This window comes from Fistularia commersonii, chromosome 5, assembly GCF_037954325.1.
Source record: "Fistularia commersonii isolate RoL2024-O1a breed Wild chromosome 5, RoL_Fcom_v1.0, whole genome shotgun sequence".
NCBI lineage: Eukaryota > Metazoa > Chordata > Actinopteri > Syngnathiformes > Fistulariidae > Fistularia > Fistularia commersonii.
The window spans coordinates 18645439-18673346 of NC_141288.1; the positions used below are offsets into that span (position 1 = coordinate 18645439).

A 27908-nucleotide genomic window follows, 5' to 3' on the forward strand; every position below is an offset into this window, starting at 1 on the left:
TGCTATAAATAAAACGTGGCTCAACAGTTGCGATATAAAAGCACCCCGCCGCTTGTTTCGTGATGCGTTTGCGTACAGGAGGGGTGGGTGGGCTCCCCTCCGTCCCCTCGCAAGGTTGCGCGTTTTGGGGGACCGATCTACGCCACAAACGCCGGCCCTCGGCGGGAGACGAGCCGCGGCGAGAACCGCCCTCCGTCGAAAAACGTCGCGTCCGTCCGTTTCTCGTCATGTCGCCCCGCCGCGCGGACGCTCTCGGCTGGAATCGGCCGGAAAGGGTGCACCTTTGCGCAGGAACCGGCTTAGCGCCGGGCGGCTGCTCCGGCTGCACAAAGACAGCGGCTCGCAGAGGAACTTGCTCAGAGTGAACCGGGGACGCGGAAAGGGAGGCGAAATAAAACCCCGCTCCGGAGCAGAAGTAGCCACAGCGACGCGGCGAAAGCCACCCCCCCGCTAAAACACACGAATTCAGCCCCCCACCGCGGATCGAACACAAGGTGAGGCTCGGCTTTTCGGTGGTGTTTTTCCGCGGAACCGGAGGGCTGCGGCGCGGCTCGAAGCGCCTCCGCCGAGCGTGGTTGTTTTTGCAGAAAATGGCGTCATCGCCCTCTTGTTTCTGCCTGGCCGCGGCGGGGAGAGGACTACTTTCGGGGACTTGTAGCCGCCGAAACACGCGTATTTCCGCCCATCGGAGACGCGGGCGGCTACGGCGGCGTGTCGCATTCAACCGGGGCTCGTTAAAAGGCGAGCTGGCCGGCGGTTCGGCCCGGTGGAAGGACGCGCAAAGATGGAAGGGTCACCGGTCCTGTGCGCCAAGCTGCTTCTTGGAAAAGGTGGCACGGAGCCGCAAAACGCAGCGGTTTACATCCACATTGGCGCCGTCCTTCCCGGCCCGGATCGAGCCCAGCACACGGGGGGTGGTTTACTGTCATCCCCAAAGTCTTGATTTTATTATTTCTGAAACGACTACGCCGTGTCTTTTGTGTGAATTTACACGGGCGAGCTCGTCTTTACGCCGCACTCCCCTGCCATGCTGCAAAGGGGCCTCTTTCTGCAGCTCCGAGGCTGCGTTCTGCACTTGGCTTTTTTTTTTCTCCCCCCCGCCTTCAATCAACTTAAGCAGCCTCTTTGTTTGCTTTAAATAGTGATGTTTTAGGCTGACAATATAACCGTGTAAAAAGAGATTTTCAAGGGGGGGTGGTGTGTGGGAGGGGGGTGGAGGGGGGGCTGATGCAAATCGTGCCATGAGAACGGCGGCTGCCCTGCGCGCTGGTTCGCTGCTCGCCGGCCGAGGGCAGCCCGGAGGAGATGGAAATACAAGTGTTTGGGCGAATCGCGTAGTTTTGCACAAAACCGGGGAAGTCCAGCGCTGCGCAATGGTCGTGCTCGCCGCTTCGCTTTGCGCAGAGCACGGTGGCAGCTGCTGTAACCGCCGCCACCATTTCGTTGCGATATTTTTTTTCCTCGTGTGTGTATGTGTGTGTGTATGTGTGTGCGTGTGTGTATGTGTGTGTGCTGGCCAACCTTTTGTAAATAGTTGGGGGAGTCTTGGATAAAAGGGCACAATAGTATGCATGCAGGCCCTTTATGGCCTGTGAATGTGAATCCTAAGTCCCACTCCGGCTGTCCTGCCGTTCCCCGTCGGCTACGTGCATGCGTCCTCGCACTGGCCACCACACATCCACCATGGCGAGGCCACTGGGTTCCTGCAAACACCCCGTGCACGGTTCCTCCTCTGCTCCCCCCACCCACCCCCGGCCACTAAAAAAAAAAAGTCAGGAACTGATCGTGTGTGTGTGTGTGTTACAGCATCGGCGTCGAATCGAAACCAGCGCAAAGCACGAGAAACGTCCGCCGCACATCTCTTCGCCCTGTGCACATTTTTATTAAGTTTCCTGAGTTATGCAACCGCATCCCCGCGTACAGGCGAGCGGCTCATCCGCCTTTTTTTATATTATTTTGCACGTCACACGGCATCGGGCGGATATTTATCCCGCGCGGACGGCCAGGTGGATCGGGGCAGTCCCGGCGGCGACGGATCGGAATGATATGTCATTTGCAAATCACCCGGTGCCATTTGCGTCACAGCCCGCGGCCTCTTACGCCCATGGGGGGCGATGGATTTGCAAATGGAGCCTGCGAGTGTGTGCAGACGCTGCCCCGGCTGGAAGGGACCGGCCGTAACAATCGCTGTGCGCCTCCGACTTTGGGATACAGTATTCCGGGAGCGGGGGAGAAAGACCGCGCCGTGCATTCGACATGGGCAGTTTCCTGTCCACCCCGGCCGGGATGCGTAAGTGGATGCCTGCAGAAACCGTGGCGGAAAAGCAGCCTCGGCAGGCCGGTCAGAGAGGACCACATCCGTCCGGCGCTTCCCTCATGGTGCTCGATGCATGTGGCTATTGTGCACTCGGTCATGTTTGGATAAACGCTTCCCTGCCATGTTGTGGTGATCTGATCCGTAAAGCGTCGTCCGGGATTCGGATCGCCCGTTTTTTGTTGTTGTTGTTGTTTTTTGTTTTTTTTTTTGGCCGCTCAGACCGAAGCGCGCCACGCGTTTCTGCTCCGGAGACGAACCGGGTGTTTTTATCCGAGGACGTTTTATTTGTTGCCGCTGCGCGTTTGGACGCCGCGCACGGTTCCCCGAGAAGTTATTTACAAAGACTGAACATCCTCAAACTCCAAAGTGACCGGACTAATGTGCGTGTTTTATCGATCAGTCCATCAAGAGCAGATATGATTTGCCCGTTTCGAGTGGAATGGATGTGATGATTTATATATCATGAGAAATATGCTTGCACTATTATCACCTGACATGTGGTTCTTGATGATATCTTCTATAGCCCGGCAGTAAGCTTTAAAACTGGAGATTGATGCCTTTTAGAAGATCACATGTGACTAAAATGATTGAATAAACTCCAACAAAGCTGCGGCGGTCTATTAATAACACCAGCTTGAATTGACACATAATATTACTCATCTTAACATATACGGCCATACTTGAATCTGATTTATGTTCTACCTGCAATGACGGTGTGTGCGCTTTGTGTACTTTATTTCTCAGACTTGGGAGACATGAGCGTGCCGGGTAATGCTGCAGGTGCAGGTTTGAAACAGACCCAGATAAAGACGCAAACCTCCACCCATTTAGATCAAACTTTAACCCGCAAGAACACGATCTGACTTCTTTTGCCGCAATGTGAAGTATCATTCGTAAAGGTCTTTACCGTCCTCAGACGGTAACCTTCGGCTGTATTTTCCACGCATTTCATATCGACCCGGCTTACACATTCTAATGCATATAACAGGAGGGACTCAGCCATGCATATATGGCAAAGTTAAGTAATTAATTAAGATTATGCTTAACTCCCTCCACCCACCCAAAAAAAGAAAACAAAAAAAAAGGCTGTTACAGCAGTACCTCAGTATAGACGGCCAGTCTAACCTTGACATGGAAAACTAGGACATAAAAAGTGGGCTGTAAGGAATAAAACGGAAATAAAAAAAAATCTGACTTGACAAGATTGCGCAGCATAACTCTACAAAATCTTGCACAGCCTCCTCGTCGGCATTATTTCCAGCATTTTGAAATAAAAGATATTTTATATTACATTCTATATCTTGTCTTTGTATACCATGTCTGGGTTATTTCAATGTTATGTATTTCAAGTGCCCCTGGTATCTTTGGCTCAAGTCAGAAGAGCTGATCGCCATGAGAGCCTACTGATGTCATTGTTATGATTCACTGATTTTAATGATGCGTTGTTGTGCTCTTTCACTGAGTCAGCTTCTTAAACCAATGTGCAAGCTACTCAGTCAACAAACACATTTACCTGCCAGTCATACTACTAGTCAGTAAGGTAAACAGAGAGGTGGACGGCAAGATACCACTTCAGTTAGTTGCACATTCTGCAAATAAGTCAGCCAAATCGGCCTTTGAGACTACAAGGCACCCAGTAAACAGTGTCCTGAACAAGTCCAGCGGTTTCTGTATGAAGTTAAGCTGTCAGTCAGGCTGCAGCCAGAAGGATGTGGTGGTTCAACCCACCGCTTAGTCGGTATACCTTTTGAACCAAAATGGATGTCTTGCTGTGTCAGTGGTGAAGTTGATTGCTAGATTTCCAGCTCGGCTCAAGCTGTAAACAAAGGTGCACTTGCTGCCTCTTGTCGCCGAAAAGGCTCTGACTGTTTCGACAGGATCTGCTGGATACGTTGTTATGTGGACGGTCTGTTCTGATCAAAATCTTGGGTTGTCGGGTGATTTAAACCCAAGCAGACAAACAAACAATTTGCTTAGCTATTTCATTTGTGACAATGCTATGCATTCTTTAGCGTCCGCTTTGAATTTGTATAAATTCATTTGACTCTGAAGACTTGATTTAATTTAATTGCATCCATACCTGGCTTGAAAGATGCAGAGTATGTCTCTCCAACGGCAAAAGTTTGCTGAAGTCTAACTTTAAGGGGATGGATTTCCGAGAGATACGATATTTTTCCCGCCAACAACTGCGTTCTTGCTCGATCGGGTCATCGGGGTCATCGTCTATTAGCGTATCTCGCCTCCAGTCTTATTTGTAAGTCTCAAGTCTATTTTGAAGAGCTCGGTTCTGTATATACTGACTGAAACGTTGCCGTGCGAGACATGTAGTGGTCATTTTATCAATGATTGTTCTCTTTGCAACTAGTGTGTTAGTATACCATTCGAGTATATCTGTGATTATGGTGATTTATGCGTGGAAACCAGGAATTATTATTGTTTATCGTTATGTGATAACTTTTAGGGACCCCATCCTAAATTATTAGCCATTTGAGATGATTGAGACTGACTTGGAAGTTTAAAACCTGTCTGTATCAGTTATTGTACAGTCTTAAACATGCATTCAGATAAGCACAAGCACAGATAAACTGCAGTGTATTGTAATTTAAAGCAACTGTTATGCACACATGATCTATTTCTCTTTTATGAATGCATCAGATGTTGCTCTCGATATGCGACGTTGGAACATGAACTCACCACAGTCTCTGTCAGTTTGTTACGCTGCTTGACACACGCATTTAGACTTGACCCAAGAAAGCGGCGCAGTTTATAGAAGTAATACTTAATTGTTTATATTTCTATATCCCTTGCAGTGCCAGAAATGTCTGGATGTATATTTCCTAAATTATATTTGGTTTGGTGTCAAGCGTAACTGCTCCTTCAAACTCAAGCTTTCGCTGAGAATGTGTTTGGAGTATGGGAAAAGTTTCATTTTGTTTCTCTCAATGTGTTTACCTCATAATGTTTGATAACAAAGTATTAATCTTAGACTATAATCAATATCAAAAAGTTTGGTGGTACATTGTACAAATTGCAAAAACTTTTCTTTTAGAGTCCATCAAAAGTGCGAACATTTTTTCCTAGTCTAAATTGTGTTGTGAATAATTGTATACTACTAACCAAAAGTGCTTGCCGTTGAACACATCGGATCTCTCCAACTCAACATGTTGTCTGTAACGCTGTGACACTTTCGCTTAAGTACAGATGTTAAAGAGTTTGTCCAACGCTTTTGCCGCGTTAAAAGAATTCATTGATTTTGTTTTTATTTATATTGGTACTGTCCCTATGCGGGGCTTGATTACATTGAAATATGCCCTTTATAGGAGTCTCATGTACAACTGAGAGACCTTTCGCATCGTGTGAAGGCGTGTGAATTTACTCAAATGGAGGAAAGTCCTGCTCAGCCGAGGGAAGGCATCGCTGACTGGCTGGAGAACTGGTCAAATCGTGCTGCGCACAGACAAGGCAGATCTCATATGTGTTCAACATTTGCATTTCCACTGTTATCGTCTTATTTTGTATCTGAAAAGGTACATGATAGATTGTTTTCCCTAAACAAAATGTTGAGCTTAAACAATGAGCTGTGTAACTTTGAGAAAAACATAGTGAGGTGTGTTTGTGAATGTGAGGAGTGAGATGTGATGAACACTATCAACATGTATGTATTTACCTCTATTGACAATGCATAGACATATTTTTCTCCTCATTTGCAATTGAGATAGATTCCAAAATGTATAACGATTGTTTTTACAGTTTGAAATAGTTTGTGATGAGTCCCGATGTTAACAGATAACTTGGGGGCGCTTAAAGGTTAATGGTCTATGGAAGTGAAGAAGATGTGGTCGTCATTTCAGCATTGTAGCTCCGATTACTTTGGAAACATGGCAGATGTCTTGCAATTTCTTTTGTATATTTTAGTCTATTTCATTTTTGGAGTGTTGCAAATGATCTCTTCTTACAGTCTTTACCCCGAATTACGTTTGACCAAGAACATCCACATATCTGTATTATCAACAGATCGTTTTGAAGAATCTTTCAACTCAAGCAGAACTTAAAGCTACTTTCTGTTCTATTTTGGATCGTTTTAATCGTTCCCTCATTTAGTTACAAGCAGAAATATTTGAAACTATTTTCAGATGCTTTATGGGATGTCTATATGTCTATTATATGTTCTCATTACTGCAAGAATCTCTTACGTGATCAATGGATCGAAGTATTTGGAATCCTATGAGATTGTCATGATTTGAAAGTCCTACAAGATTCAGCTTATTGAGACGTGATTAAGAGTAAAGCTGTTACCTTTTGACTTGGCGTCGATATTTTAGGAATTTTCTCTTGTGTATATATATTTTAAAATTGTGATCATTTCAAAGAAGCTTGGAATAAATCAGACTAGCAGACATCTTAAACATCTGGTTATTAGCGAGGTGTTGTTTAGGAGGCTGATCCATAGGCGCAGCCGTGCTTGAATCCTCTTTCCAAGCCCTGAACATTATCTCTATAACTACCAAACAGAAGTCACATCTCCACAACCACAACTGTCTGTTGTCATGGAAATAGGAGAATCCCTCGTGTATGTGTGTGCGTGTAGTAGTTGTGCATATCTGTTCAACTGGATGTGTATCGTGAAGCTCGGGTACTGCAGATTCCATATCTTGGAAGGGAGTTGACCGAGTGCTTTTATACCGGTTTAGTGTTTAATAAATTGAGTCCGCATTGCATTTTCTTGAGTCAGGATCATTTTTCAAGTGTTGAGATCATCACCCGACTGGTTGTCATGCCCGCGTTTCGGTAGACCCAACTGACTTGATAAAATGGCACACTTAAACGAGACTCAGAATTCCAAGACAACCCCGGTTGATTAGATTACCATATAAATCTTGCACTTTAGATGTAAATGAAGGCAGACAAGAACCTTTTTCAGTCGTGACTGTAACTGATTTTTCTTATTCTTCTCACGTAGTGTCTCAGGTTTATTGAGATGTTACTTGATGTTTGTGTCTGCAATTTTTCACGTATTCAAGGAGACAATTTGTCGAAACGGGTCCGTACACATTTTAAAGTCAGCGTGTGCTCCCGTTCAAGATGGCAGGACACTAAAATGCATAACAGCAAGTATAAAAGTTCGACTCAGTCCAAACACCAACAGGTAGATCTCAAATTTCAGTCACAACATACACAACTTTCTTCAGACTGTGGAGGAAAATCAATCTAACGTCTGAAGACAGACGCAGAGGGGTCTCCGAAAAATTCACATTTTATTTTAACGGTATGATTTAAGAGGATATCATAATCTTAACTTGTAAAATCAAGTCATCAAACCTTTTAAAATGGGAATGTTTTTCAGTTGCTGTCGACGGTAGACGGAGTCTCCAGAAATATATTCCCATTAGAGATAATGGCTTGTGTTAATCTCTCTCCCAGCGTATAAATAGAACCCGAGAAGGTGCAGAATAATATGGATTCTCTTCATTTTTGCTTGTGTACAATATCATTTTGGATTTGATTGTTTAGTTTCAGATAAGTTGTTTTCTAGTTATCGTAAGTCCAGACAAAATACCCTCATCTCTAACTTGTACTCCGTCATGTATAAATCCTTCACATGTAGAAAATAACCCCACAGAGCTCACAAATGCCAGATCCACCAACTTGTTTTGGATGGGATACATTTTCCTGATAAATCAGACACAACAGGTTCATAGAAGATTAAAAGTATGGGTTTAATCCGGCAGATTTCAAGGTACGTAAACCACAAAAATATGCTCGTCTAGATAAAGCCATCGATTCGCATCATTTTGTTTCATTTAAACAGACAAGGTGTTTTGCTATAACAGATAGCAATGTGTTAAAATGCCACGTTGTAGTTGGTAACACACAACACATGCTCTTAACAATCTCCTGAAAGAAATCACAGAATCATAATTTGTGATCAGAAACGCCCATGTTTGTCATTTCTCGGTCTCTTCATTTTAGTATGTCATTTTTTTTCAAGTGACCTTAATGACAATAACAATACATGTCACACTGTCACACATTTTGCCTTCATGGACACGAGCTTGTTATTTAGATACCTGTGCAATATTCATCATTGAAACAGCTGAAAGCTTTTTAATGTCGCACAAGAACTTTCTGTGCCGCAACGTGCAAAGTGATACCTGGTTGCCACTGTGGAGAAAGGCCATCTGTAAAAATAAGCGACAATCCACTCACGTGGCCTCTTTGTTTGATGACTCACCCACCCAGGTGATTTCATATAGCTTTGTCAAACCAATATGATTTCCTCTGTTGATATCCTGGTACTCCTTTTTTTTTTTTTTTTTTTTTTAAAATAATGTTAGTGTTATTTAAAATGAAGTGTTAGCTTTGTCTCCATCTGCTGTAGATTTGTGTCCACTGCAAATACACAGAAGTTGGTCTCTGCTAGTTCACTTTAGGTTTAAGGTCAAGGCCCGAAGATAAATCAAATTGTTCATTGTTCTGCACTTGTTTCTATCTTGTGCTCTGTGAGTGAGTTAAATGACGATATAAAGGCGTTTAACTGAGGTGATGTATGAATATGATTTGACTTATATGCCCTGTATACCTTCCTTCTCTTACACTCTGCACTCAATGTTGTGTCAGTTTTGTGAGTTTAGCAATTTTCTGAAAGCAACTTTATTCTCTAACCAAAGCACCAAAGCATAATATAATTTGAAACTCCAATGTAGCCTTGGTACGTCGATGCAAAAGAAAACCCTGTATAATTTGAAGGTGTTGGACGTGTCATACCAAAACAAGTGTGAAGGTCGTCAGCTTGAAGATGCTGATGCGGAAGTTTTCTTTGGGAGTGACGAGGATGGAGAGGATCTGGAATGAGTCCGTCAGAGGGAGAGCACATGTTAGATGGTCTGGAGATAAAGTCAGACGGAGATGGTTTGGACATGGAAAGAGGAGGGATGGTGAAGATCTGGGGAGAGCGATGCTGAGGTTGGAACTGTCAGGCAGGAGGACTAGAGGAAGACCGAAGGGGAGCGTCATGGACAAAGTGAAATGAAGTTATTTGGTGTGAGAGAAGTGGAGGCGGGGAATAAGGCTGGATGGAGGAAGATGATTCACTGTGGTGTCTTGTGAAAGGAAAATAATAAGAAGAGGGGCGGTCAGCTTTACCCCAGTGTGGATACAAACGTTTAGCGGAAGAAAGTTTGATCTGAAGTTACAGTCTGACGTGAAGGTTTCAGCCCAGCAGAGGGCAGCAGCAATCATTATTTTGTAGCTAGAACATTAAATCGATTTGAAATCTTTTTATCTGGGATTTTATGAATAACGGTTCAGAGGCAAACCAATAGTGTGTATTAGAAAATGTTTTTTTAGTAGGTAAGTACAAGCAAGTTATGCACAAATGTCAGACTCTCATTCAAGAAACATGCTATTTTGTGCTACAGATGCATATTTGGGCATACTTTTAGGGTGAGACTGACCCTTAAAGTAACTTACATTTAGAAAACAATGTCCTTGTTTTAGAATAAAATGTATTAGGGTTACCACAGTTCTGGTTTTAAAAAGTATTTATAGCAATCATGCTCCTCATGCAATCATTCAGAAAGAAACTTGTTCTGTCAGCAGTATCACGAGAAACTGATCTGTTTTTTTTTAAATGCTGAGGAAAAAGAGGATGGTGACCTCAATGGATTCAGCTGTTTTAAGTGTCACTACAATTTTCTACAGATTCGGTAAAAATACTCAAAGCTGCTATGTTTTTTTCCCCCTTTTCTTTCTCTTATCATCCATCGTGTACGCTTTTGCAACAATTTGTGGAATAATGCACAACAATATATCATGGCCACCACGATGCGCCATTTCAGAGTTCTCACATGCTGAAGATGTTTTCCCAGATGATTCCCACTTCCACCGATTCCCACACTTTGCACACATTAATGCACACATGTGAACATGTTTAGTGTCCACACTTCTTTATTGTTGATTTTATGCCACTACCAACCACTTCAGATTAAAAGAGATGTGTAAAAACTGATGGTCATCTACCCACGATTGCAGAGACCTATCAAACAGGATTGTTGTCACTGATACAGAACCCCGAAGCACAAACCATAAACCGTGTTGAAGACGCTCAGAGTTTCTCTTAATACTTCAGGCCACGGATCATGTGACGTGTTGTTGCGGTTTTCAGGTGTGCACTGATCGTGAACCTGCCGTGCAGCGGGCCAGTCTTGTCAGCATGGTGAAGGCCCAGAAGTCAACTGGGAGGAAGAGCTCTCACTATCTCCGCAGAGAGGTACTGGAAAAAAAAAAAAAGAACAATTTTCTTTTGAATTTTTTGCCAAATCCACTGTCAAATTGTGAAAAAACAGTTTACGCTGCAATGCAAATACAAATAGTCATTTGATTATCATCTCATTTCATGCCCTCGGTGAAAGTGAAGAAATACTGATGCCGTATACCAGATAACTGAAAACCCCCCACGTCTATATCTTTATTTTATTGTCCTTTATCCTGTGCATGCATTTGAAATAATTGCTTGACTGGTCACTGGTTAGAAGAACAATCTGTGACTCACACTCCAGACAAATCTTGGTCCGGGTTCCACTGAATAGCTTAACCCGCACATTGAATGTAATTTTAGCTCTGCAAGCCTCCCTAGATGTCCAATGAGTGTAATTGTTTTAATTGAATTAAAGATATCATCGCATTTCAACACAGATTTGTATACTGTCTCCAGAATATGATTATGAGGGGTGTATAATTTACCAACCTAATAGTAATAATGCCTAAGGTTTGTTGTTTACCAAGCTCAGTGGCTTTATTTTACTTGATACTGAGGAGGAAGTAATTTCCTTTAAATTCTTGTCTGAATACTACTTCTGCATCTTTGTCACCTCCACTCTCCAATCAGATTATTTCTTTTGTTGTTGCTCCGCTTAGAAATTCGGAAGTTATGATTTTAATTATAGTATTAAAAAACATGGAGCCAATAATGCAGCGGACCGATGAGCCGCTGGTAGAACTAAAATCTGCTTTCAGGGTTACTTAACATAGGTGTCCTGCAGATATTTAGTGATATATAGTATTATATTACTCCTAATTTGTGGTCAGTTGAGTGTGATGCAAAATGCAAAGTGTGTAAGAACACTGCGATAACAATTGTCTAAAAGTTGTCCTTTTGTAAGGCGCTGTTATGTACCTGAATAGTGGAGTCATTTTCTCCATATCAAGGGCAGTTGGGACACCCAGAGTGCGAGAGACAGACAGAGAAAATGAGAATAAATCGGTGTGTGGAACTGGAGGAAAGATTGGGGAGGCAGGAAGAAAGAGAGTGCTCGCACACACACACACACACACACACACACACACACACACACGCACAGAGAGGGCTTGGTTTGTTGTCACCTCATCTGGTGGGAGGTGTCTGTTAGTGTGACAAGGTTAAAGTATCTCTCGCTGGACTATCAGGAGGTATGAAAGCTTGACACACATACATTATTTCCTGTTTTTACCTCTTTTTCCAACAATATGAAAGAAGTTGACTTGTCTTAATGAGTGATAATTTGTTAATACATATTTGTATGATATATACAAACACTCACAAAACAAACACACACACACACACACACTCATTCTCTATGCCATCTGCTATTTTTGTTGTGTTTCTCTTTCTGGGGCTCACATTTTTCTTGTATTTCCCCACAGAGCGGTGAACAGATGGAGACGGAAGAAGGTCAGCCCCAGTCGGACGCCCAGCAGCCTCCAGAGCCGCCGTCTGAAGGAGACTCCCTGCCCTCTTATCAAACTCAAATCCAAGCTTCTGAATCAGCCGAGATGCTGTCTGAGAACTGCGACCAGAACGATGTTCCCACGGACGTCCAGGAGAAAGGGGACTCTGCTGCCCAGCTGCAGTCTCAGGTCAAGCCTCTGTGGAAACCCATTCCGCCTCTACTGCCTGAGCCAAAGCCTCACGGGAGCGCAACCACTGAAACCAGGGACCAGAGTTGCCAGACTGAGGATCAGTCTTGTCAGTCTAGTGACAGTAGCCATAGCTATAAGACAGGTGGGTCACATTACGTCCTTCTTATTGTGTTCCAGCCACCTGTAGATACATTCTATGTCCGATCGGCAATGTGTTCTACATAAAACAAAATAGGCTTTTTAATTGCAAAATACTTTGTCAACTTGACATTGATACAATGTTTATTCTATTCTATTCTATTCTATTCTATTCTATGCTATGCTATGCTATGCTATGCTATGCTATTCTATTCTATTCTATTCCTTGTTGTTTATATAATGCGCGTTATCTTGTTCCAACTGAGAGATCATGATCCAGAAATGTTAAAATTTTTACCCCAGGAAGTTTAAACTTTTTCTTGTAGTGTCAACTCAAAAAAATACCGCTTGTAATTCCAACGCTACTACAAAAGACACATAATGAATTGTGTGCATGAGAGACTTTTAGACAGGAAAATGGTTACTTGATAAAACCAAATCACAATAAAAAAAAAAAAAACATGAGATTGTGGTGCAGTGGTGAGCGCTTCCACCTCACAGCAAGAAGGTTGGAGTGTGACTTGGGCAGTTCTGTGTTAATATGTAGGCTCTCCCTGTGTCTGCGTGGATTTTCACCAGAAAGATGTGTTGAGTCAATTGACAACTAAATGGTCCAGCGTGAATGGTTGGATGTCTCTAAATGTGGCCCTATGATTGACTGGCTTACGGTTCCACGGTAAAGCCCACCCTGGGGGCTCCAGCGACCCCGATACGGGATAAGCAGTATAGAAAATGAATGGATGGATGTTTAAAATGCAATCACTAGAACCCCCCCCCCCCCCCCCTTCTGTGTCTCTATGTCTAGGCCACTGTGTGGAGCCCGGGGACCCCCCTCTTCTCCAGCAGCCTTTGCAGACATCGAAATCCGGAATTCAACAGATAATTGAATGCTTTCGTTCAGGTGCGTGTATTTCAATATGTTTTCATATGTGTTAATATCTCCTCCTTTCACACGTGCTGTGCAAACCCGACATTGTCTGGGCTTTACCGTCATTGACTATTCTGTATGAGTGAAAGCAGTTTAACATTATTACATTGTCTCAAGCAATCAGTTCCTTTGTCCAAAGGCCAGGCTTGCATTAGGGATCAAGCCACAACAGCACTGTGCGGTACATGGGTTGAATGGTTAATATGGTGTGTGTGTTCCCTGTCTCCTCCGTTGCTATGCTGACAAATGTAGACTGTCGCAGTGTCAAACTTATCTAAGGCCAGTTGAAAATGTTGTTTTTTTTGATATTTTGTTGAGCAGCCGTTTCAAAAAATCGGCACACCAAAAGTGCTCTAAAAATAAAGATGATTTATTTTACATACAGCACAGAAAACTTGTTCTCGCATGACGTTTCGAGCAAACATAAGCTCTTCCTCAGATGCTTATCAGAAATATGTACATAATTTCCGATATTTCTGATAATATGTACATATTTCTGGTAAGTTTGCTCGAAAAGTCATGCGAGAATAAGTTTTTTGTACTATATGTAAAATAAATCTTTATTTTTGGAGCACTTTTGGTGTGCAGATTTTTTCAATCCTCTATTCAGTCGACTATTTTGATCCAGCCCTAACTGGCTAACGGATGTGCGTGTTTTTTCTTTCTCTCGCTTTTTGTTATTTTGTTCACAATAATGAGTCATATTTTTGAAGAAGGGTGCTGGATAATATGACTTACTGGCTGAGGCGCTCTTCTGATAAAATATTAGGGACAAAGCAGTGTTGACAAGAGTGATGTAAAAGTAGCACATAATTCTGAGGTGATTGTCTTCATCGTCAAAAAATATTCATTACCCTGGAGTGGAATGAGGTACCGCTTTGCCACAGGCTTACTAACAAGCTTGCATAACTATTCAAAAGACAAGTTTTTATTTTTCAAATGGGAATTTCTTTCATTTACTCATTTTTGCTCAGGCATTAATAAGGAATATTGTTTGCTCCATCCATCGTCACCAATGAATGAGAACACAGTAAACCCGCTGCTGCATCGGAGCATACTTTATTTTTCACGTTCAGGGTATTGCAAAGTGTGTTGTTGCAGAAGTGTGATGATTTCATACAATAAGAAAATCTCTGCCAAGACAAATGCATCGTGTACATTTAAAATGTTCTTAATCGTTGCTGTCTTTTTTTATTAACTTGCAGGCACCAACCAGTTGAAACACATGCTGCTGCGGGAGGTCGACACCATCTTTGAGTGTAAACTCTGTCGCAGCCTGTTCAGAGGCCTGCCCAACCTCATCACACATAAAGAGTACTACTGCCTATCACGTCTACCTGAGTCCGACGGTAAGTCTCTCAAAAGTTCTCAAGCGAGCGAAACAACGACAGTTGAAATCCAGTTGAACAACTTTGTCTATTTTCATTTGTTTTCATTTACAAACTTGGTCTTTGTATATAAAACCCCGACCATCACAAGGGTCTTCCGGTTATCAAGGCGTTGTGCGCTTCCGTATCGCCACGCTTCACCCTTTCTTGACAAAGGAGAACCTACTTTCTCAGGGCCTGTGTTGACCAGATATAGCTGCTCGTGTTGCTCGTCCAGCTGAACGCCAGGGAGTGAAGTTTTGTCATTAGCCCATGTTTCCATAATTACACACACAGTATTGTGTCTTTTCACCCTCTGTAGACCTCGGAAGACATCTGGTCCTTTGTGTTTGCTTTCGTGCACACTGGTGTGTAGATGGTTGGGGTCGCCGGTCTGTTTTGTCTGGTATCAAGTGGACGCCAGATACGTTCATGTTTTCTCTTGTCACTTTTGTCACATTTTGGTGCGCTGTAGAAGGATAGTGATATAAGAGGGCAGCGGCATTATCTGTTTGCTTGTGTGGTTTTCAGATCGTTTTCTTTCCTGTGGTCGGGGCCGGAGGAGCGGGTAGTTTGGATGGAACCGTCGCCAGGGAGGAGACTCTTTTGTCTGGTTCTCGTGCTTTAAGAATGAACGAAGCTCTTGCCGGGTTATTAAAGGTTACATTTCTGTTGGTCGATTGAGGGACATCGGAGGCACGTTGGCGCACGTCTCCGCATTGTTAGTTATCTTTAAACAAAGGTACAGAAAAAAGTTGAGTCATTCAACCACTGAAGTATGACAAAGTTGGCAGAGGCTGCAGGTTTAATAAGGTGGCCGGGAAAGCTGTGGGGTGTGACTCCAAATCAACTGTATTTCAACAAGCGCAGGGCTCTATCCTTTAACTGATATGATTTATTTTCTGGATGTTATATCCAAAAACATCTTTAATCAATCACACAGTACATTGGTTTTCTGAATCAACATTTTCAACCCAAAATAAACATAATGTCACTTAGAATAGCAATGAAAGCTGCCAAACAGACAAACACAAAAATATCAGCCCCCATAATCATGCAGCGTCTTTTACTATTCTCTGGGTTTCTTTAGTCGTACACAGAGTCAGCAAGGCGGTGAGTTATAATTGGGAGAAAGGCAGGCACAAAGAGCACTAATCTGAGGTGTGTATGTATCAAGGGCTGATGACTTAACAAGAAATGGCTTTGCCAGAAATTGTGATGGACCACATACAAAGACAAACAACATCCACCCGAGGCTACTCTCCAAATTTTTTCTCCAATTAACCTGCTGCAAGTTTTTGGACTGTGGGAGGAAAACCACACAGACACGGGAGAACATGCAAACTCACAGATATGGTGCATATGTGCATTGCCGGAATCAGACCGGGGTCCTTCGTGCTGTGAGGCCCAGGTGCTAACCGATGCGTCACCATACCTTTATTATTATTATTATTATTATTATTTTCAGATTTTCCCGTCAGGGGCAAACCAACCTTCTCCATCTAACCCTATTCTCTGCATCCTCCTCTCTCACACCTTCTCATTACCTTCAAATACTCGCTCACTACGTCACTGCTACTTCTTCTTTTTGGTCTTCCTCTAGAATTATTATTAGTATAATAATGATAATAATAATAATAATAGTAATAACAACAATATTTATTATTATTATTATTGTTGTTATTGCTGTCTGTTTATTATTGTTATTATTATTATTAATGTTGCTCAGGGCAACTACAAGTTTATTTTATCTTCCACACTGGTAGATTTGAGGAAAGCTGTTACTAGAATGCACATAAAAATGATTTTGTTAATTTTTATGTGTTTATGTACTAATATAGTAAGTATCGTAAGCAAGAGATTTTCCTTAACGTGTTTAAAAAAAAATATGTATGTATGTATGTATGTATGTATGTCTGTGTGTGTGTGTACATATATGCATGATAAATTAATAAGATAGATGTATTTTATGTTATTAAAGTCAAATCAGGAAAACAATAAATGTGCACTGGATTAACCATTATAGGACCCTTGGATGGTCAAACATCCTCCGTCAAGAGCATATAAATTGATGACCTTCGGGAATCGCTGGGCAGGTGCAACCAGACTGGGCATAATTTAAGTTGCACTTTCAGATTCATTCACTGTACTGCAAGTCATTTTTGGTCTAAAAAATAAACACCTTTCTAGACAGACTTTTTTCCAGGAGAAAGGGTTAAATCCCGTTGATTTTCATCATCATCATCTCTGTAAGACGCCACTGTCTCTTGATTATCATGGAAAATGAAATGGAGGCATCTGATTTTGATGGTGAGAAATGTTGGGAGGTGGTTATTTTGCTTTTATTTGGCCATCGTCTAGCATCTAGTTTACTGCAACAACCAAGGAGGCTAATAAGGACCTGGAAAAAAACAAGACTATTCTGTTTTTTTTCAGATAAACCGTTTTTAGGATCGGTCACCCCTTGGGTGCTTGTTGTTCTCCTATACGCATACAAAAAGGGATCTCCAGAGCCTCATCAAACAGTTTTTAAAAACGCCTCGGGCATAATTGAACCATTAGACCAAACATACTATGCACCTTATTGGACAATTGTGGATAATGTATTCCTTATCCATGTTGTAATTGTTGTTTCTACATTTTTTACCATTAATTATCATATCGTCTCATTGGAGAACGCATTTCAGACAGAAGATCGCTATCTTTTTTTTTCTGCACTTGGGTCTTTTAATATTCTTAATAGCTTTTATGGACTGGGTTTCTTTATAATTTAGAGGTTTATAGTGATGATTGGCAAACTGCTCACCGTGCACCGTGAGGAATAAGGCGGGTAGAAGGCACCGAATCCATACTCCATTTTTTTTTTTTTTTTAAGGATAAATGAGCTGAAGTGGGCAGATTCACAAGAAAGACCATACCAGAGATAGCAGTGGCGGGGTTTTCTTTCCCTCTGGTCAAAAGCCTGGAGCACTTATTTGTTCACTGTTTTGAAGGGATAATGGTGTGGTTTGAGGCTGGGCTTTTCTCTCTGTTAATATATTTTTTCTCTCAAATGCAATGCCAATGATAGCAGAAGAGGAGTTTCTAAATTTTATAGCCAGTGTTCAGTTTCAAAATTTAACTGCCCACTTTAACAACCCCTGACTGATGTGCAATCTCAGGTGTCATTAAAACTGTGTGCGCACAAACATGAAGAATTTCACGAAATGAAGTGTGAAATGTGATTTACACACGTTCCTAGCTCGGTTTGAAATAAAGAAGAGAAAATATCTTGCACTACAAATAAATAGTCCCAAAATAAGAGTGGACATGTGTTGCTCAGCAGGTGAAAGCCTCAACGGCCTCGAAAACTTATTATTTGAAAACCGATTTGTGTTGAAACTGTCTCTCATTATCGCGCACACTCTAACTTTAAAGTAGAAATCCTAATTCAGAAAACAGGGAGAAAAAAAAACACACCCTTTCTGTACAAATCGTTCTTTTCTCTCCTGAAAGCCTGAAAGCCAATATGTCAGCATGGCTTCAGAAAGTCAGAAACTGATCTCACTCTGGTGCCGCTAAAGGCTCAGCAATGGACGAACTACTGGACCGAACATGGGGATCTTGTGTGGTTTGAAGTCAGCTGCCACTCCCTATCATATTTTGATCAATGAGCGATTTGTCCCGCTTCGCTCTTGGTAAAACAAAAAGCCCTGTGTGTGTGTGTTTGTGCGCGCGCTACTGCGACTGTGGCCATAATTATGGGGAAACCGGATAAACTTATGTTTGCCTCTTAGACTCTGTCATTTACCATTTTTTTTTCGATACTTCTACTACACAGAATATTTTCCGACTGCGCCGTAACCATTCGCATTTAAGCACTTAAAATCTGAGCTGTAACATTTGTACCTCAAGTTTTCTTGAATGGGATGAAAAGAACAATCACATTTAAGTGTGCAAGATGAAGTGCAGCAGAAAACTATTAATTTATAAGACCAGGACAGAGGTAAAAAGATCGGTTCGATTCTAGCTACATATTTCATTTCGGTGTGTTAAATAAAAAAAGTTGAGGATGATAGATGATGCTCATCCCATAAAGGAGAAGGCTGTCTTGGGACATAATATTCTAATACATTGCTCAAAAAAATAAAGGGAAGACTAAAATAACACATCCTAGACCTGAATGAATGAAATATTCTTGTAAAATACTTTGCTCTTTGCATAGTTGAATGTGCTGATAACAATATCACACCAAAATGATCACTGGAAATCAAAAGTACGAACCCATGGAGGTCTGGATTTGAAGTTGCACTCCAAATGAAAGTGGAAAAACACCCTACAAGCTGATCCAACTTGGATGTAATGTCCTGAAAACAAGTCCAAATGAATCAGTGTTGCTTCCTAAGCGGACTGTGTGGTTGACTTGGAGTTACAAGTGGTCCCTTTATTTTTTTGAGCAGTATATATTTAAAAAAAACTTACATTTTGTTGTATTGTATCAGGGTCACCGGGCGATGACAGACAGAGCGTCGCCATGAAGGATTTGCTGGAAGCCATATATCCCAGAGTTAACCAGCCAGACTACGTGGTGCGCCTGGAGCCCATTCAAACTTCCACAAAGGCGGTATTTCAGTACCTTTCCACGGAGGATGAAATGGCAAGATACCCATCCCAAACACCGAGGTAGGTGTTTGAGATTGAAAAGATCATGGTTAAAGCCATCACGTTATACTACGTCTTCCCTCATCATTGAAAATTGCTTTCCGCTACTAGTCATCTCAGAGAAGGCCAGAGGGAGCTGCGTTGTGTTTTTATAGACCTAGAAAAAGCATATGACAGGGTGCCAAGAGAGGAGCTCTGGTATTGTATGAAGAAATCTGGAGTGGTAGAGAAGTATGTTAGACTGGTGCAGGACATGTATGCTTGCTGTGAGACAGTAGTGTGGTGTGCTGTAGAGGTAACGGAGAACCTCAAGGTGGAGGTGGGACTCCATCAGGGATCAGCTCTGAGTCCCTTCTTGTTTGCAGTGGTGATGGACAGGCTGACAGATGAGGTTAGACAGGAATCTCCATGAACCATAATGTTTGCAGATGACATTGTGATTTGTAGTGAAAGCAGAGAACAGTTTGAGGAAAATCTAGAGAGGTGGAGGTATGCTCTGGAAAGGAGAGGAATGAAAGTTAGTCGCAGCAAGACAGCGTCTATGTTTGTGAATGACAGGAGCTCAGGTGGAATGGTGAGGCTACAGGGAGTGGAGATCGAGAAAGTGGAGGATTTCAGGTACTTGGGGTCAACAGTCTAGAGCAACGGAGAGTGTGGAAAAGAGGTGAAGAGACGGGTCCAAGCAAGTTGTAATGGATGGAGGAAATTGTCAGGGGTACGAAGAGAAAGGTGTACAAGACAGTGGTGAGACCAGCGATGCTGTGTGGACTACAAACAGTTCCAATGACGAAAAGACAGGAGGCAGAACTAGAGGTTGCAGAGATGAAGATGTTGAGGTTCTCTTTGGGAGTGACCAGGATGGATAGGATCAGGAATGAGTCTATCAGAGGAACAGCACATGTTAGATGTTTTGGAGAGAAGGTCAGAGAAGCCAGGCCGAGATGGTTGGGTCATGTACAGAGAAGGGATAGAGAATATATTGGTAGATGGATGCTGGAATTGGAGCTGCCAGGCAGGAGATCTCGAGGAAGACCAAAGAGAAGATTTATGGATGTAGTGAGAGAAGATATAAAGATAGTTGCTGTGAGAGAGGAAGATACAGAGAAGAGGGTTAGATGGAGAAGGTTGATTCGCTGTGGCAACTCCTGAAGGGAAAACCTGAAAGGAGAAGAAGAAGAAGAAGTCATCTCCGCTGATCTTTGACGACATACGGTTTATTTTCAATTCCTCTTCTCAGCACTAGAGAGAGTCCTGTGGTTTGGGAGGGTGAAACGGTGGATGGTGCTGAGCAGAATCAGGCGAGCCAGTCGGCAGGGCCGGAGAGCCCGGGACACAGCCAGACCCGGAAGAGATGGGAGGCGGATGAGGAGGCTAAAGAAGATCCGCCACAGCCAGAAGAGGAAGGATCAACTAGCGGGGTACGTGATGCGCCCTGCCAGGAGTAAGAAAAGCCAGAACTGTTGTGTTTACATACTTTATAGTGATTGAAACAGTTGTTAAGTCCTCTGCTGGAATCATCACACATTTTTTTTGTTTGTTTGTTTTTTTTTGGCTCTTCTACTTCAGGTTGAGGATGTGACAATCTCGTGTTGTCTGTGCGGTCAGGACTTTAACTCCCGTCGCAGCATCAGGCGTCATTGCCGTAAAATGCACCAGACTAAACTCGAAGAGCTTCGAAAATTCACAGAAACCAGGACAGTTCCGACAAGCCTGCTGTCCATGGTGAAAGGTCAGTAAGAAAGGTAACACTAGTGGATTTAAAAATAAAAAGGCCACTGTCACATTCCTGGACTATTTAGCACACCTGAATACAATAACAATAACTAAATAAATATATGTGTAGGATGTACTTGTCTATAAGGTGTCCACGTTGTAACATGAGATATTTACACAGAATTTTTTTTTTACTTTTAATTGAATACATACCCTTAACATTCACAAATAATACGTACTGGAAATGCTTTTTTTTTTTCCCGAACAGCACCTGTAACACGGCTGATGAAAAAGATTAATAATAAGTAACACAAGGAAAAGTCCATCCATTTTCTCTCACCGCTCTGTGCTGCTCCAGCCGATGGCTATCTTGGTCGTCTTCTTCCTGCGCACTAAAACCGTTAAAGTCGTCTTCCTCTGTGTCAGAATTGAACGGCCTCAGAATTTCAGTCATTTCATTGGTCAAATGTGACGAGGCTCAATGTTGTGGCGGCATGAAGTTTGTTCGCACGCCCCCCCCCCCCCAAATACCTATAATTTAGCCGTGTGTGAGAAGTGTGTGAAAAAAGTAGCGTCTTAAAGTCTGGAAATGACGTTACATTTCTGTCAGCCTAAAGTGGATGTTCACTGAATAACGGTAACAGATGAGAGGCCATTTATTCCAGGTCATTTATATTTAATAAGTTATGTTCTATGACTGGAAGAATATTCATTTCTTTTTTCATATAAGTGTGTTCTTTATGGCTCATCATCGATCATGTATGTTTTTTTTTTTGTATGTTAAAAGCAAATATTGCGTATTCTTTTTTTTTTTTTATCAAGGTCGACCGAGGACCCTCAGCACACCTACTGGAAAATCGTGCCCAGTGTGCCTCAAAACCTTTGCTACCAAAGCAAACGTCCGCCGTCATTTCGACGAGGTGCATCGCGGCCTGCGGAGAGACACCATCACACCCGGCTTTTCCTCTCGGCCCGGCCAGCCTTTCTCCCTGGAGGTCACGCCCCCCAAAAGGAGTAACAATAGCTCCCCAACACGCAGCCACAATTCCAAATCCACCCCTGTGAACTCGAAAACAGCCCCATCAAACCAAAGCCAAGCCAAAGCTCCCAGCCAGCCGGCGTCCTCACAGGCAAACACAGCGTCGTGCCGCTGCACTCTTTGCAAGAGGAACTACAGCTCACAGGTGGGCTCAATTTACCACACAGGAAGTTTTCTTACAAATCCACCTATTCTGTCTTAATGCTAAGAATCAAACAAAGGTTCGAAAAAACCAAGAGGGCTACAATGTAAAAATAATTTCTATTGTAAGTCGCTTTGGATAAAAGCATCTGCCAAATGCAATGTAATGTAATGTAATTTATTTAAGCATGACGTTTCGAGCCACAAACCGCTCTTCTTTAGATGCTTAACAAATATGTTACCGTGGTGTCTTTTTTTAAAGGGAATGATCATGTGATTCCCCCTTTCTCCCCACAAAAGGCTCACAAAAATAAAAAATAAAGAAAATATATTTATATATTTTATTTTAACTAATCTTCACCTTGTTAGAATAAAAATATATATTTATACATTTAATTTTGGCTTATCTTCATCTTGTTAGAATAAGTTAAATCAAAAAAAAAAATCTATATTTTATTTTAACTTCTTCCTTTTGTTAAAATAGGTTCAAACAAAAATATACATTTTATTTTTAGCTTATCTTCATCTCGTCAAACTTTGTTAAAATAAATATATATATCTAATAAGAGGCGCCTTTTGCCGGGAAAAAAAATTCACGTGATCACTCCGCTTAAAAATGGCGCCATGGTAACGTATTTGTTAAGAAGAGCGGATTTTGGCTCGAAACATCATTCTAAAATAAATAAACTTTTACATTGAAGCCCTCTTTGTGTACAGATTTTTTCAAGCCTTTATTTAGTCCATTTTTTTTCATCCAACACCCATCTGGGCAACGTTTGTGCGTGTTTTTCCTTTTTCTCAAGCTTAATTGTAAGCGTTACTGAAAAATGTTGCTGATATGGAATGGTATCTGTGCGTTTCAGCTCATGTTGAAGAGACACATGCGTATCGTCCACAAAGTATACAGCATTAAAAGCAACAGGTCTGCCACGGGGACGGCGCCGGCTGCAGCAGCCGCCGCTCCAACCAGCAACACCAGCGCAGGCTCCAGCAACAATGTCCAAGTGAAAGAGGAAACCGTCGAGCCGTCGGACGAGGAGGAGGAGGAGGAGGAGGACATCGACAGCAGCCCAGCACCATCTCCAAGTGACAGCAGCGTCACAAATAAAGGCACTTCGACCTCCCACAACGCCCTGAAGGTGAAGGAGGAGGAAGCGCCATCAAGTCCAAAGACGGCCTCGTCGTTAGCATCGCCCGCCTCGCGAGCGGGGAACTCATCCGGAGGTGGCGGTGGCGGGAGCGGGGGCGGCGGCGGCGGCGCGGCCACCAAGATGAACAAACTCTCCGTAGGTTTTGACTTCAAGCAGCTCTTCTGCAAGCTGTGCAAGCGACAGTTCAGCTCACGTCAGAATTTATCGAAGCACATCGAGCTGCACACAGACGGCAATGACATTTTCATCAAGTTCTACCGGTGTCCCCTCTGTCGCTACGAGTCGCGCCGTAAACGAGACGTCCTGCGTCACGTGACGGTGGTGCACAAGAAGTCCTCCGCGTATTTGGCGAAGATCATGCCCAAACTGGAGAGCAGGGCGGTGAAGCGGCTAGCGGAGGTCGTCCTCAACAACACCAACCCAAAGAGGACGAGCGGCACCGTGAAAGAAGAGGTGAACGGACGCCACGGCTCGTCGTCCTCCTCCCTGTCTTCTTCGCCTCCCGTAACCCGCAAGCAAGAAGGCGCCGTGAGCACGGGGTCGGCCTCCTCCTCGTCTTCCTCCGCGCCGCCTCCCGCGCCCATCACTCGAAAGCAGCACGACCTCTCGTCCGCAACCTTCGCCCCGTCCCCTCCCGTCACTCGTAAGCAGGAGAGGCAGCAGAGCCACCAGCAGCGTCCCGTCAGCCCTCCGATGACCCGCCGCAGCGATAAACACACGCAGCAGCGCAACTCCTCCGCCCTGTCCGCCAACCAAACGCCGCACACTCGACGGCACGACGGCCAGTCGGAGAGCAGCGGCACCGGGTCGTCCTCCGAAGTCAAGGTGACCAAGAATTTCTCCCTGCACGCTTGTGACCAGTGTGGACGGGCCTTTGCCAAAAAGGTACTGGAGTCTGAGGTTCTGCCAAGAAACTTGGTATCAGAGTCGGAATTACTTTACTGATCTCCCAAGTGAAAGAAGCAGCTCTTATGTAAAGGCTACAAGATATGGAAATATAAGCATTAATATAAATATACATATAAGTATGCACAGGTATATATAAATATATATAAGTAACTATATAGCTATTGGCTGTTGCAATATATTAGCATTGGGTTATTGCACAGAATAAATTATTACCCATTCTCCATGTATATTTCTACTGCAAAAATCATAATTAATCCCAGTTTTAAGGTCAAATTATCAAAATTTCCTTTTTTTTTTTTAGTAAAATACAGATTTAAATTTAATATGAATTTCTGTGTTTTCAGCTGTCTGAAAAAGGAAGATGTTTTATGATATCTTGGCAAATGTTAAGCCTGACATCAAGTGTACACATTGAAATAAAGATGCTCATACACCTGAAGCATTTACACAATAATGATGTGATTCGAAATGTAATGAATTATTTGTTTAAATTATCTTAACAGTTGTACCTGGAGTCTCACAAGCGGAGCCATCGCAACGCGGCTACAGCGGCGGCAAACAGGAGGAAAGGAGTCAGCACCCGCTCCAAATCCCTCGTCTGGTGAAAAAACACTCGGCGTAAGAACCGAAAAAAACCTTTTCCTACTGTCAGAGACAATTTCTTCTCGTCTTACTTTTCCATTTTCCGCTCCTTCTTCCTGCTTTGAGTTTTGCCAGATATCTCCCCATCTTGTACCCCCCACCTTCTTTCTATCTCAGCTGCTGCTCGCTGTGTATTCAACAAAACAAAAACCAAAACAAAACAAAAAGGCCTGCACTGTTTGGTGTGTACTCCAACAAGTGGCTTAAGAGGTGTGTTTGTGTGAGAGCATGCTTGTGTAAAACAGCATTCTTCGGGGAAAAGATTAAAAACCACCATCAGCTTGCAGCCCCTAACTGAACACTCTGCAGCTGTTTCCTACATTCTCCCGCTAACAGATTTCCCTGTCTCGCCGCTCATTAGAAATCAACCTTTGTCTAACCGTGGGCCTTTTTTTTTTTTTTCTTGCATCCTGCTCATTCATTAACCGATTCTCCCTTCCCCGCCTCTTGCTTGATCCCCTCTCTTTTTGTCTCATAGCGCCGAGTTGACCGAGGAAAACGGCCTCTTCATGATGGATAGGAGAGTCAGGACTTGAATCGGCTTCTGGACGAATGGAACGGAAAGAGAGAGAGAGGGAAAACAAAGCAAATCAACAACGGAGCATCACAGAAGAACGACGTACAAAAGAGATCCTCCCCCCGTTTTTTGGCTCCCGAACCAAATATATTGCTGGAATCTGTGAGTTTTGTAAGGGTTCCCGATGAAGCCAGCAAGTTGTAGTGCACAAAATGGCTAGATGGTGGTGCTGCTATTCCTGGAGAGACTGTTTATATTTGTATCGACTTACTATTGTACATAAATTTAGATCCATATGCAGATGACTGATTTGTACTGCTTTGCTCTTGGTAAAAAAAACAAAACAACAAAACAAAACCCTTGTGTGTGTGTGCGTGTGAAAGAGAGAGAGTGTGTGTGTGAGTGATTGGCCTTTCCAAAAACACTGGAAGCAAACATCCTTTTTTTTTTTTTTTTCTTAAGAGAAAGTGACAAATCCGTAAATATTTTTCACGAGTATATATTTCACCTCATCCTAAATGGATGGGGTTTTAGAGCGAGAGAGAAGATGGAAAGGCACATCAGATACTGAAGACCATTTGCAGACGTGCCAGGACGGTATGGTCATTCTCACTTTTCCCCTCAGACTTACTCCACTTGTTAATAGATCACTGTTGTCTGCTTTCTCACCACAGAGTCTGAGCCAAACTGTTTGCGCTCGATAAAATATCTAAACCCCTGATATGAAACACCCCTCCTTCTAGTTGAGGATTGAAAATCCCAGGAATACCAGGTTCGTTGAAAACAAGGGAAAAACCCGCAAGTGTGTGTTTTTTGTAAACAAACAAAATGTGATTTTTTTTCCTGAATGTTTCTGTTGTTTTGAATCTGATTTTTACGTTCTTGCTGTTCAGTTGGACTGAATGCATGGTTATGAAGGCATTTCTTTTATTTGGACACACTCCTGTTTTACCCTCATACTCTTTATTCAGTCTGGTTGGATGAGAGGAAGATTCATTTTAGTCTTGTTCGAGTAGTCACACAAAATAAGGCAACTATTTTAAGCTTTATCAGAATGGTCATAAGAACATGATATGACATGTTCCATCATCTCATCTTCGTTATTGTGTTAGATAAACGCTCACTTGATGAACACTCACATTATTTAAGATATGTTACAACGGTTCAAACATGGCAGACATTAATTATTAGTTATTGTCATTTACATGGTAACTTGTTGTGTCATTGTAACAATAGACGTTTTCAAAGAAACAACGCTGCTGGTTTTGCTCAGCAGGGCCTGTTTCAGAACATATGTTTGCTGACAGGCTGATTTTGGTTATTTCGCAAGAGCTGCTTCATCTCCATTAACTGTAATTCTCTTCATATTAGCATCCTCCATTTTTGTCTGCCACAAACCCCGGGTTAAACTTGGGTTATCTCTCAGAAACCCAACGTGCACTATGGGAGTGAGTGATCGTAGTATATTGTGGGAACTGGAGCGCTAAAATCAACTGTGGTTTTGGAAATCACAAAGGGCACGATTCCATATTGCAGTGGACCAAAAAAAAAAAAAAAAAATCTAGGAGCTGAAAAAAAAAACATGAACTGTCAAGGAGCAACTTGGTCCATTTTCTGCATGTGAAAGATACTGTTCCTTTAAATGTCTATTTAAGGACTCTTTAAAGAAATAAAAAAAAAAAACCCCATTGCTCTTTTAAAACTTTCATTAGGATGAATGAATTACATTTAATGGTTTCTTCAGTTCTAGTCACAATATCCTTTCTGATACTGATATTTATAGGATTGCATTTGCTCCACAACAACAACAACAGACCTTCAAGGTAGTCTTAAAAGCACTGACACAGAAAAGAGCGGGACAGAATAAATCGAGAAAAGACCAAATGTAGACACGTCTTAACGTTCGAACGGAAAGCCATGACGCGAAACAAAAGCAGGCGAAACGAAAGACCAAACTTTATTTTTTATAACTGAAATCGGTAGTGGAACAAGGTCTTGGAAAACCTGTGTATATATAGAGGAGTTGTTCATGGATGGTATAAATAATAGTGAAAATAGTCACAATAGTTATTGACCTGTACTAAACTGTTGCTTCACAAGTGTTCGACTAGCAGCGACTCTCAAGTTTACTGAGTGTGGCAAGTTTGCGTTGTCCCATCATTAGTTGTCTTGTTTGTATCTCATTTTGAAGGACTTTTTTGGCTTTTTTTTTTTTCTATTTTGGAATGTGTGATGAGAAAGAATTAATCAAACCTAAGAGACGTTTGAGACTTTTTCCTTCTTTTATCGTCATATTATCGGTTGTTGTTTTACTAAAATCACCTTCTAGAGAACCTGTTAGAAAAGCCTTTCAGATGTGACGAGAATGTAAAAATACAAAACAAAAATGACCATATACAAAATAAAAACGTGTTACATCAAACTTCATAACAAATATTTCTGTGGCTTTTTTTTTTGTATACATTTTCTCTGATGAGAGGAGGTTTGATTTGTCTTTGTGGGATTTCC

At 42.4% G+C, this 27908-nt stretch overlaps 1 protein-coding gene across 3 annotated transcripts; it reads left to right on the top strand.

Moving 5' to 3' along the window:
• The first annotated feature begins 123 nt into the window (after positions 1-123).
• On the top strand, positions 124-27834 carry znf800b (zinc finger protein 800b). Of its 3 annotated transcripts, none has more exons than XM_086147144.1 (12): positions 124-494; positions 10482-10586; positions 11999-12356; positions 13158-13253; positions 14486-14629; positions 19129-19309; positions 20526-20706; positions 20855-21017; positions 21824-22185; positions 23045-24217; positions 24745-24859; positions 25362-27834. In XM_086147144.1, the coding sequence occupies exons 2-11, from the start codon at positions 10530-10532 to the stop codon at positions 24844-24846; spliced, it is 2817 nt and encodes a 938-aa protein (XP_086003270.1). In that variant the 5' UTR covers positions 124-494; positions 10482-10529; the 3' UTR covers positions 24847-24859; positions 25362-27834. The 3 variants fall into 3 exon arrangements, 2 of the variants coding, with proteins under 2 accessions (XP_086003270.1, XP_086003271.1); XR_015106180.1 differs by lacking the exon at positions 124-494 and having other exon boundaries at positions 8504-10586; positions 25362-25562; positions 25935-27834; XM_086147145.1 differs by lacking the exon at positions 10482-10586.
• Positions 27835-27908: the final 74 nt, after the last annotated feature.